The sequence below is a fragment of the Xiphophorus maculatus genome, chromosome 20, assembly GCF_002775205.1.
Source record: "Xiphophorus maculatus strain JP 163 A chromosome 20, X_maculatus-5.0-male, whole genome shotgun sequence".
NCBI classification, from domain to species: Eukaryota; Metazoa; Chordata; class Actinopteri; order Cyprinodontiformes; family Poeciliidae; genus Xiphophorus; species Xiphophorus maculatus.
The window spans coordinates 28951090-28963239 of record NC_036462.1 but is presented as its reverse complement, the minus strand read 5'-3'; the positions used below and the strand labels follow the sequence as shown (position 1 = coordinate 28963239).

The 12150-nt window shown below is 42.0% G+C and overlaps 1 protein-coding gene across 8 annotated transcripts in view; it reads right to left on the bottom strand.

Moving 5' to 3' along the window:
• Positions 1-12150, bottom strand: part of magi1 (membrane associated guanylate kinase, WW and PDZ domain containing 1) — a 148675-nt gene that overhangs the window by 26972 nt on the left and 109553 nt on the right. For 6 of the 8 annotated variants that reach the window (XM_023325657.1, XM_023325660.1, XM_023325658.1 and 3 more), the window contains exons 13-14: positions 3367-3398; positions 2920-2964 (exon numbers count right to left, since the gene is read on the bottom strand). In XM_023325657.1, the coding sequence (XP_023181425.1) occupies positions 2920-2964; positions 3367-3398 (77 nt within the window). The remainder of the gene's footprint in view (positions 1-2919; positions 2965-3366; positions 3399-12150) is intronic. The other 2 variants (XM_023325661.1, XM_023325665.1) reach the window with 1 other exon arrangement.

The following is a 12150-nucleotide window of genomic DNA, read 5'->3' as shown; positions in this document are numbered from 1 at the left end:
TTTAACAAAGAGCTGCATTCCCTGCTGCATATGGAGAAGAGAAGTCACAGTGAATAAAGCACTTTTGGGTTTGAAATAAAGACAATTTTTTCTGGTGAAGTCATAAATTGCACCCGGCCTCGCAATTACATGGGTGCTTAAACACTTGCCCAAGGATTTGAGGTATCGAAATAAAGCACATACACTTCTGAGCTCAAGTGCAAGCTGACAGCCTGTACAGAGTATGTATTTTTATTTATTTATTTATTTATTTTTTTTACAGTCTCATCTTTATCCTTAGCGTGCAGAATTCACCCTGCTGTGAGGATTTCAAACAGAAAGCAGCTAAATGAAAGAGTTACAGTTGGGGCACCAGGGAAAGAGGCAGCAGGAGAAAAAACGACAGCAGTTAAGACTCCTCACATCACGTGACGACATATTACTTTGGATACGGTGGACAAAAATACAGCGAGGAGGGGGCGGGGGCGAGGGGGCTCGTCAGTTCTCAACTATCAAAGTGTTTGGCCTTCAAAGTGCAGCCATGTCTTCAATAAATTCTGACTCATTACTCACTGAATCTGCCTCCCACACCTCTGCAATTCATGTTTATATTCATCATGTTAGTTAAACATAAAAGAAGCTTGATTCTCTTGAAAATACTAAGTGGGAGCTGCAACTTGCACTTTGTGATCGGAGCGGAAGCTCGACAGGTTCAATGATAAACTTGAAAATCAATAGAGTCAGTTAATGAGAATGCCATTGTCTGGGGCTGCCAACAAACTTTGAGATCTGATGCATTCATCAGTTCACAAAATTATATTCTCTTCACTTTTATCTTTCCAAATAAATGGAACCTGCTTTAGCCAGCGAGGAACCAGTATTTGACGCACCTGAAGTCAAAACTCGCCTGCCTTTACAAATGAAAACAAATCTCTTGCCCTTGATGGATCTGTTAGCTTTGACCTTCCACAGCCACAGAGTTCTCCCTTAATGTACCGAGACCGCTCTAATGCATTGGTTAGTCCAGCTCCAGAAACTTTTAAAAGAGAAACAAAATCAGAAAGACAGAAGACAAAAGACAGAAAACAAATCTCGGTTTCTGCCTAAGAAACAGAGATTGGCTCCATCAAATACTGGATTAGGATCCACAGTCTACGGTACACACTAGGGTGTGTACCGTAGGAATTGGCCAAATATCAAGGAATGTCGACATCGCCAAGCTCCCCTTCCTCCACCTCTTACTACTGCTGGTCAGCCGGCTGACAGAAGGCTCTTATACTTTTCCATTGCTTAATAAAAACTATGTTTGGCTGTTAGGAAATATGGAATTTTTTTTTTTTCCAAAAAGTTACATTTAAGGCTTTTTAAGAACTTTTAAAAAATGTTTAACATTGTTTAAGTTTGAAGACCAACATGATTAAAAAAAAATTTTGCTTATCTTAATCGCCCTGTGGTCTTAGCGCAACACATTTGCCGAGGAGCACGGCAAATGCCATGGTTGGACAGCGGGAACTTGGGATCATTGTCGCGTCAGACTGTCAGTTCCGGGAACCACACACACAAAGAAAACCCTTGTAAAGCACACATGGGGTCTGTGCAACCTCATCAGACTGTGCACAGAGAAAAAAAACTTGTGCGACCTGCAAGACCCCGTCTTTAAGACCGCAGGAGGGTTAAACCCTGGAGTCATTGGGACACCACAAGCTTTTTACACTATGTGTGGTCTGGCGGGTTTGCATTGAGCCGCATGCACTTTCACAAAGGGGTTTTATTATATAGTTTCGGGAACTGATGGTCTGACGGGACAACCTCTATCACTTTCCCGCTGTCTGACTGTGACATTTTCCACACTCCTCCTGAGAGTTGTGCTGAGACCTCAGGAGGGTTAATAAATTACTTAACATTTGAACCCAATAAATGATGTTAGCTGTGTCTTTGCAAAAGCTACAAATTCCAGGTTCAGGAACTTCTTTTCTTTGATTGATGAAGGCTGAATGTATGGCGATAAATGTCGCCAGCATGGATGTTTTCTTCCCAAAATCATCAGCCTTGCAATTTAATCACAATGAAACAACATTCACATTTCCCAACCTGAACTACAACCAATAAAGGAATGTAGTGAGCATTTTTCTCAAAAAAAGTATGTAGTTTAAAAGGGTGCTGATCCTGTAATGTCTTCGCCGTCTTTGCAGCTTTAGTTATTTCATACCCAACTTTATAGGGGAGAAAATAGTGCCATCTAATGCGGATATTTTCATGTCAATTATGGCACCCACTTTGACCAATAATCTCACATATTTCATTAATGTCAACAGGTCTAAAATGGGCTCAGAAATAAAATAAATGCAAACAGTATGTAATAAAAATATTTAGATGATTGAATTAAGTAATGTACTAAATGGAGGGCACACAAAACAAGGGGTAAGACTTGTTTAAGTGGTAAATTAATCCAGATCCTAATTGAATAAGCAAACAATAGATGAACATGTGTTTTGTAATTATAATCAAAAATGCATTTTCTCAATCCATTTTAAGTCATGGCATAGGTATTTGAAGAAAGAACTAATTTTGTTAAAGAAGAAGAGGTCTCAAACACAAAATTGCTGCATTAGAGGGTAAATTAAAGTGAATGAGCTTTTTTTAACTGAGACTGGTCTGTCTGTAAACCAGCTGACTTCCAGTTCTACCTGAGCAGACAGCCTGACTAACCAGCTAATGTTTTCTTTCTTCTTTTTACTTGTATAACTCTATGAAAACCAGAATGACAAAAAGGTATATTCTGTACACCTAGAGTATGTGTTGCATTTAAACATGACATTAATGTAGCATGCCTTTTCCCAAACTATTTTCTTCAAGAAGACAACCACCACCATGATGTACCCAGCACCAACACCTCATTCCCCAAAAAACTTTCAGCCCCTTCTAAATGACATCACATACCATCCTAGCGTAATCTCTGTACGGAGGAGACAGGTCATAATAATCCTGCAAAACAAACAAAAATAAATAAATAAACATGCATTCAGTCAGACAAGGTTTCTGGGGTCTCTCAGTCCTGATCACATATTCTGCTCTCGCGCTACAAACTTAGCACCCAGCATGATGCCATAATCAGCATGTTAGCAACCCAGTTCACGCGGCGCATCAAAGCCCCTGGTCCCAACCTCCACTGGAAGAGGAGGGAGGATTTGAGAGGGCGGGGGGCTCATGTAAAGCCATAGGGATCCACCCCCGCAAAAACATAGCACCCCCATGTCTACAAACAGAGCAAGAACATCAGCACAAGTTCAAGCACACAGAATGGGGGTGTGGGAGGCTGGGATCAGGTAGCCGCACATTGAGGACAGAGGTAGATGGTGGAAAATTAGTGGGAATGCCATCACTTACCAGTTTGGGACTCTTCTTCGCAGGTGCCACTCCTGTGAAGCCGGACAGAGAAGAGAAAAAGACAAAGGGAGATGGTTACCAATGGAGTTTGTAGTCCATGTTCAGACAAAAAGTAAAAGAAGAGGGAGGGGGAAAAAAGGAAAAAAAAAATCATTTCACAACGCAGACTCCCAAACAATGTCAAAGCAATGCACATCTAGCCCTCAACCCCCTTTATCTCAGCTCATCTCTATCCCTGCTGGGTGCCTTTGCTTGCCCATCCGCGGCTGGCGTTCGAGGAGGGGAGGGAGGCGGATGACGGGAGGGGGGTCTAGGCAGCGCGATCTATCTGCATCACCGCCACGTCCAGCATTTGGCTTGACTGGTGCAGCGAAACAGCGGGGCCGGCCCCAAGGGTTTATCCAGCCCGGCGCTCGCTAGACCCCGGCTACGCGCACGAGAGAGAGAAAAAGAGAGAGATAGAGAAAGGGAGAGAGAGAAAGCTTGTGTGTGCGCGTGTTCGAGGAAGAAGAAAAAAAGAAGTGTGAGCTAAGAGCGGAGAAAAGAACGTTGGGTGAGCAATTAAGCCGAGGAATAAAGAGAGAGGAGTAAAAGAAGAGAAAAGCGAGCTTTGTTCGGGAGTTCCTGGCCGTAGGCATTACCCATGGAGAAGGAGTCCAAGATACTGAACATTAAATTATAGGCAACCGTCAGTTCCCCTCTTACTGAGACCATCTTCCTGTGTCCGCTGAGCGCCGCGCTCCGCTGTCGAAGGCTCCAGCATCTATAGGCAGTTGGCGCGTCCTCCAGGTCTCTCCCTTTCCCCGCTGGCTTTTCTTTTTTTTTTTTCCTCCCCACCCGTCCTCCCTCTCTCTCACCTCGCCGTTCACTGTCCTCCCTCCCGTTTTTTCCCTCAGCATCATCGCCCTCTCTCCCTCCCTCCCTCCCTCTTCCTCTCTACGCTCCATCTCAGCCTGCCTCTTTCCCTCCCTCGCGCGCTGGTAAACATCTATTCAGCTGCACGCTCGCGCGCGCGCACGCACACACACACACACACACACACACACAAGGATTCTAGCATCAGATGGCTGCATGCAGCAGTCCTGACACAAATCAAAGTGTGCTTGAGGTATGACAGACGTGTTTCTGCGTGAGCGAGCAGTAAACAGAAAGGAATCATAGCAGAAATATCATTATCACAGACAGGTGAGCTCGGAAAATAAGACTGACACGTTGCTGGAATGCGAGTGCGGGCCCGCATCCACTGAGGGAAATTTGTTGCTGAAATACGACTGACCTCTCCACCTCCGCTGATTCCTCTCTATTTCGTTCACACACAGCGCACGGGACAAAGATTATTCTTTCTTTTTTTTTCTTTTTTAGCTGAACAATAGGTGGACACCTGTAACAAACAAACAGCCTTGCGCAACGTTTTAAAACGAGCACGAGTCGATTTCTTCCAAGGAAATGGGGCCACTATTGTGTGAATCCTTCAGGGAATCTGAGGGGACAGGATCTTGCTCAGACATGGGTGCACACAGGCTCCTCTCTGCTTTATCACTCAGACATCTGGGTTCATTCACAGCTGACACCTCTGACTGCGTTACGTCTGGAGCAGTTTTCTTCCCAGCCCTCCATACTTCAATTTTCCCCTCCATTTTTCTCCCACCTGCTCTTCCTCTTTCCCCGACTGTTCAGAGTAATTTATTCGGGATTTGAGACAATTTAACACAAATCATGATCATGCTGTCAATCCAAAACTGGCTTGTTGCTCTGGGAAAAGGATGCTGTCAGTCAACATTAGAGATGCACATATTTGACTTTTCCTATAGTTTTCTTTAGAATTCGATGTGATGATTCTGGGATTGTTTTATGACATTTATATTATTATATTAATTTATATATATATATATACACTCACTGCCCTTGGTAATATGCTTATGGAATGAAAATGGTGGGAGTTTTAGTGTTGATGCAATAAATACAATAAATGATTATCTGATTATTTTTGTGCACTGATCAGAGCCAATTGGAGGGGATAATTGGCCAATTCTGATCTCTGGCAGATTTATTGGTCATCTGTTGTAATAATAAGTAGAGATCAGGCTATTCCTAGACAATATCATGTTTTCCTTTACAATTTCTAATTATTTTTTCATAAGAATGCAAATGAAAGAGACCAGGGGTAGACCTAGGGTTCTTTGATGCAGGTATCAGGTTTGCTTCCAACGAAATATTTCTGAAGAACTGGTGCATCTCGTATAGTTAGCAATTTTGTCTGCATACAAGTAAAATAATATGTTTTTATTGTAAATACCAGCTGATATAGTCATTGAGGTCTGTCTTGAATATTTTTACCAAATAAATGTAACAAAATAGAAAAATGTGCAGCAGGTTTCCTCGTGGAGCCCTATCATTTATCTAATCTTGACTAAATCTTTAAAAAGCACATCAAAACTTGACACTTTTGGTTTATGCGTTTATAATTAAAAGACGACGATACTTTTTAGTTTTGAGACGGGAATGACTGAACAAAAAAATAGAAGGCTTTTTTTTCTGGGCTTTCCCAGAAAGCCCAGAAACTGGTCAAGCCCCGTCTCCGGTTAATCGGTGCGTCTCTGGTCAGCATGTTACGACAGAATTTGATATTGCCTCATCAATCAATTGCAGATTGATGCTGCCTGATCCAGAAAAAATAGCAAGTTGTAACGTGTAACAGAGATGTTATAATTCTGAAAATAATTAACGATTCCAACTAGTTTTGAGCTTTTCAAATCAAGTGAAAGACAAAAACCATCATGTAAGCCCTTTTCCCAGCCTTAACATTTGGTCTTAAAATTGAAAGATGGACTCATAAATCACGGCAGAAATAACAAAAGGTGAATGGTACAAAGGTCAGCATTACATTTGCAGGCAGAGGCAGATCTGCTGGCTTTTGTGTGTCTGTAGGCGTAGCAGCAGAATGCGTTTGAAGCCCTCATATCAAAGGCATTGTGGATGTTTGGGCCAACCTCCGTACCCAATTACACACAAGAGGAAGGAAAGAGAGGTTTTAGACAGGTGGGCGAACTGGACAGCGCTTTGGCTGCCTGTGAGATAGTGCTCAGCTAAATCCTTTAGGGTAAAAAAAAAATGAACTGGAGCTGCCAAGAGGCTTATTTTCATCTTTAGACTTCAACAGTGTCAAAGCTGTTACTAAACTAAGAATACTCTGAGAAAGCTTTTCTCAGAGATGCAGGAAGATCTTTAAAAGCAAACTATATTTTCTACAAAACATTGAGACATGCCTGAGGTTCACTCAGATTGCCGCAGTGTGGGAGAGAGCAACACTTTCAGCAGACAATAGGAAGGCTGAATGGAGTACAGCAAATCTGCTCTGCTTTGTTATTTGATTTAACATGACTGATTTGAAAATAATAATTCAATAATTCAGTGGGAATACAACAAACTGTTACAGTAATACAAACCCCAACAACCGATAATGGAGGATGATATAAATAGTATAAAAATTCAACTCTTATTCCCATTGTCATAGTTTTGAACAGGCGACTGCTCGCTCTCACACAGTATGACGTCACCTCCGCTCTTAACATAAATAATGAATATCCACCCAAGGCAGAAACTGTAAAAAAAAAAAATGTTCTGAGTGCAGAACTGCATTAAGAAAATCTGGAGGTCATAAATCTGCCACAAAACCTTGATTGTTGCATCTCCAAAAATAACATTTTGAATTAATTATACTCTATGTTCAAATAATTCCTTGTAGTTTGACAAAAATTGCTCTGTACCATTTGAGAGAAATAATAATAAAAAAAATTCCTCTGGTTTGGATTAGCTTTGCTCTGCTGAACTGGGTAAACTCTAACAAAAGGTGCTGTACGGTTCCAGTCGGCAGGTAGGAACTGTTGCACCAACCTGGCATCGCAGCAGTCACTAAACGGAAGACATTACTAAGCAGATTATCCGCTGTGCGCGTGTGTGCAGGTACGCAGCGGTAGATCTCGCCTCAGAGTGATGGCCTCCAACAGGCGGGCCCATCTGTCACCGTGGCGACAGTACCTGGTGGCTGTGGCGACGAGCAGACCGTTTCCCAAGCAACAGTTGTTGTAGCTGAATGGATAAGCAACAAGCTCAAATCAGCTGGGCACATCAGTCTGTTGGATTGAAGCTTGTTTAAAACTGATAAATATATCTATGCAAGTATAAAGAAGAAATCATAAAGTTTGTTTTATTATATTTAGAACTTGCTTAGCTTGTAGCGGTTTCAAAAGAATCAGGGGTGAAGCCCCCACCCGCCTCCCTCCCTCAAATCCACCCTGAGGGGAACCCAGTGCAGACTGTCGGCAGAGCATCGTCATGGAAACAAAAGATGGTGCATAGGTAGAGATTTTCCACTCAGCCACTGGCTGTGGAGGTCTAAAGACAGGGCAGACTGGTGGAGGTGGGGAGAGAAAGCGGCTCGCCTTGTCCCCAGTGCAACAAGCAGCACTTCACAGGATTGGGCCTCCAGCAAGCCAAACGTGACGAGAGGTGGATCATTGGCAACCTAGCCAGGAACCCCCCCCCAACCCAACCCTGCTGTGCCCCCTCCTCCCACACACATCCCACCTCATCATTGCTTTTCCGGACCGCAGTGCTGTTCGTTACGGTGCCATTGGAACGTTCAGTCAGCAGATTTTTTTATGCGAACTGAGCAAAAAATACAACGCTTCCTGGCCATACAGTGAATTGATTTCCTGCTTTGGTCTGTGCAGGGACCCATCATCAGCGTTTATCTTCTCTTAATGGCCATATACAACCCTGTCCACATTAAATGCACCTTAGAAATGCAACTGATAGTTTGTTTATGTGGGTTATGCAAGTTCGGCCCGCATTTTCAAAGTGCGTCACGGATCTATGGAGTGCTTTTTGACAGGAGGCACTTAAAAGCTGCTGGTTCACTTGCTCGCCATTATGCCAACAGTAGCTGTCGAGTGTGGCAATGATCCACTTTCACATTTTCACCCTATTTGAGCTGCGTTTCCGTAAATAACAAAAAAAAGAGAACAAAGACGATGCATTTCATCTGTCGTCCTTTTTCAAGGGTGCCTTAGACCTTTTTCTATCAGAATCTAACGACAAGGACAAATAAGATAGAGCAACAAAAACTAAAAATACACCATCTACTGCCCCAGTGCAGTGTCATGCCAGTGTATTCATACCCCAGAGTTTGCAATGTTACGACCACAAATTTATGTTTTACTTGGGTTTTATGTCATACAGCAACAAAAAGCAGTGCATTATTTTGAAATAATGAGGGAAATTATGTGAGTTCAGGTCTCCATCTAATCTGACTGATCTTTACTTGCTTTGTAGACATGAATGGGTAGAAATTTAGTCTCCAGATGCAAACCTGGTAATAAAAGATTTGTAACAATATATAGAGTAGAAGATGGTTGGAGGATAATAATAAAACACACAAAAAACAAGTTCAAGGGGCATAAGTCGTTTTTCAAGACTCTCCACGCAAGTCCTACAATGTAAATGAATGGCAAATAAAGGTAACCTGAGGTAGATTTTATGCATCTGATTACCATAAGCAGAACATGGCAGTCAGTAAACTTTGCGAGGCATTCTTCCAATTCAATGAAGCTGGTGACACTTGGCAGTTTTAGTGCTGGAACCTGTCATTTGTCCAACCTCAGGTTATGTGCAAGATGGAGAAAAAAGCCCATCATCTCCTAGGAGTGAGAGTCCTTATCACCCAGCAGGTCTAATGTGTCACTGATGATTGATGAGTCATAGAGGAAGAGATGTGAGGGGGGAGGGTAGAGCATCATTGGGGTTTCAATGCTGCCTTTTCATCTTCTCTCCAATCCTTCGACATCTCTCCATCCACTCCTCATCCTCTTCCCCCCCATCACCCACCATGGCTCTGTATTCTCCCCATTTCCTGCACATTGCCTCAAGCATTCGCTGCCATCAAGCACAACTTATGTCGCATTCAATACAACACCTGCTTCAGCTTACAAGTAAGGAGGTGCATCCATACAGCAGCAGAAAGGTTTTTACTTTTCAGGGGCTGACTAATGGTTTGAGCTGCTGGGCTACCGAGAGGCTGCGTTTGAGAAATCCTTCTCCGAAACCAGTTTTCACTGACAGGCTAAAAGAGCAAGTGTGTGTCCCTGTGGAGCATGCAACATTTGCACCTCTTATTTGTAATTTTTTTAAAGGGAACAACAGAGAGGAAATCAGCAGTCTCAACAATGGAAAGACGTCAGAGCCGAAATGAATTATGGGCACGTGCAGCACATCAGTGGAGGTAAGAGAAGATAGGCGAGGGAAAATGAACCCATTAGAGCAGAGTAATTAAACAAATGAAAGAGCAATGTATCACAAAATACAGAGGCGGCCAAAGCAATAAATCATTCCTGCGTGGTTTTGAGAGAAATGTATACACACGCACATATCTCAGCGGCAAGACGATGCTAAAACAACTGTATCTTGATATGCTGCTACGTAAAAGTTCCCCAACCTAACACACAGAGAAGAAAAGGGCCTTTTCACACAGGCACCGCTCTCCATTAATCTGGCAGAGGAACATGTTGGTGTTCTATTATCACCCCTCAAATGACTTACAGTAACACGCCAACACTGAAATGCTAGCAGGTCAGACTTGGCTGATTTTACACAAATTAGCTACAGCTTTACGACTACCTGTCATATTGAGAAATTTCCAAAGGCAGACGTGGAAAACATGCGCAGCTGTAGTTGTTATTAAATGCTGAACAATATATTCCCATGTGTGCATGTGGCAGTGAACGATACGTTTTTTGATTTTTCTGGCAACATTAGGTACCATAGAAGAAAATAAAACTTCTATTCCTTTCCTTTTGAGTGCCACCTGCATCCCTTGCACAAAAACTTTTTATTATTATTAAAAAAATTCTTTTGATCAATGTCATAAACCTCTGGCCTCACCAAGAATTTTCCAACTAGTGGTCAATGTTTATGCACTTATTTTATCTTGCATATTTTTATTTGTCATCTTTTGTAGAAATCAGTTTTCACTTCAACATTAAAGTGATTTTTTTTGTTTGTTTCTGGCTAAAAAGCCATGTTTTCTTGATTGATTTGTAAAAGCAGTAAAACATCCAAGGGACTGAATACTTTTTATAGACACTGTAATATTCAGAAATTGTCTAGATGTTTAAATCCTGAAAAGCCAGTTTCAGCAGATAAAATCTTTGGGGTTTTAAAAAAAATACAACATTGTGTTGATATACTTAATGCATGGTATGAATGTCTAACTTACAAATATCACATTGATGTCCACCTACGACAAATCAATGTTGATATTTAGGTCTGGATAATTTGTTTAAATTACTTCACATTTGGAGTTAATTCTCCAAAAATCTTTCATTTCCCATAACTGTGACAGGAATTTTCCAACTTGGAATATTTCTAAAATTCCCCAGCTTGAAATCCCATAGACACGTCAGTGGTAAGATTTCCATCAATTTGCAACACTAAACAGCTGACTAAATTTGGTAAAACCATTTAATTTTAAGGGACTGCTCTCTAATATGCACTATGCCGTTGCCTCTTCTTATATAAATAACTAACAACTGCTGAAAGCTTGAAAAAAACATATTTTAAAGACCATTAAATGGGACAGCTAAAATTAGGATTGGCAGATCAAAGCTTCAGAAAAAAAAATCTGAACAGAAATTGGCCACAAAGCTCTGACTGGTGCATCTCTGTTTAAAAAAAAAAAGAATAAGAAACTTTGTTCATAGCAGCCGATCTCCAGATGAAACATGACAGTTTAATAACCAGAAACGGCTAACAAGGTTTTCATCTGCTTCCTCATCAGAATGTACTGACTTTATTTATTACGCAGTTAATGAATACCCAGTGCCACAGAGGTCCTTTCTGACTTTCACTGAAACAGAGAATAAGGTCGTTGCTTGGAAGGCTGTTGCTTTGAAAACTTCTAAATGTAAAAATTTTTCTCCCTCATGTCTGAAAAGGACTCGTTTAAGTGTCTAAAACTGAGCCGAACAGGGTCACAAAGCCTTTTAAAAAAAGATACAAACATGCTAGAAAGGTTGCTGGTGTAGAGTTAAATCAGATTTTTTTAAAATTATTTTTCATGTGCATATGATCTCACACTGTGAGGAAAAACAGCGGGAGAGAGACGAGGCGGCATGCTGTAGCAAATAGACGAGTTTCTTAACGAGTGTGTTTCCTCATGAGCCGGTCCTCGGGGATTGACCCATTTTCACGTGGGCGAGCGGGTGTGAATACATCCTGGCAGTCGGGTGGGGGGGTGCTGAATAAAAACAGAGTGTGGAGGGGGAGATGATGGGCCAAATCTCCACCAATTAAGACTGAACTCCTGACTCTAATCTGAGAATACATGCACGGCCGTGGATCGCCAAGCATGTGTGTACATGACCGATGAGCGCAGGTTCCGGGAGGAAAACAGTCTTGACTGATTGACGGAGGCTGAGAGTGAGGTAGAATACCAGAGAAAACAAGACGTGCGGGTGTTTATAAGCAAAGCTGACATCAGGACCCCAATTAGAGGCCAGTGTGCCAGTGGAGGGATCCGGAGAGAGAAAGCAGCAGAGAGACTGTGAGCAGGAGAGTAATTAAGGCAGTGTGACGAGACCGTCAGTAATGTTCTCATGAGTGGGCCTGCTTGGGAACCCGTTTCTAATAAGTGTGCTATAATGTGGATGATGAAGTGCAAGTGTGCCGTGTGAAATATATAGTGGGTTATTCAAGAAGATGGTAAATGTGAGGAAAGTATTTAGGAAT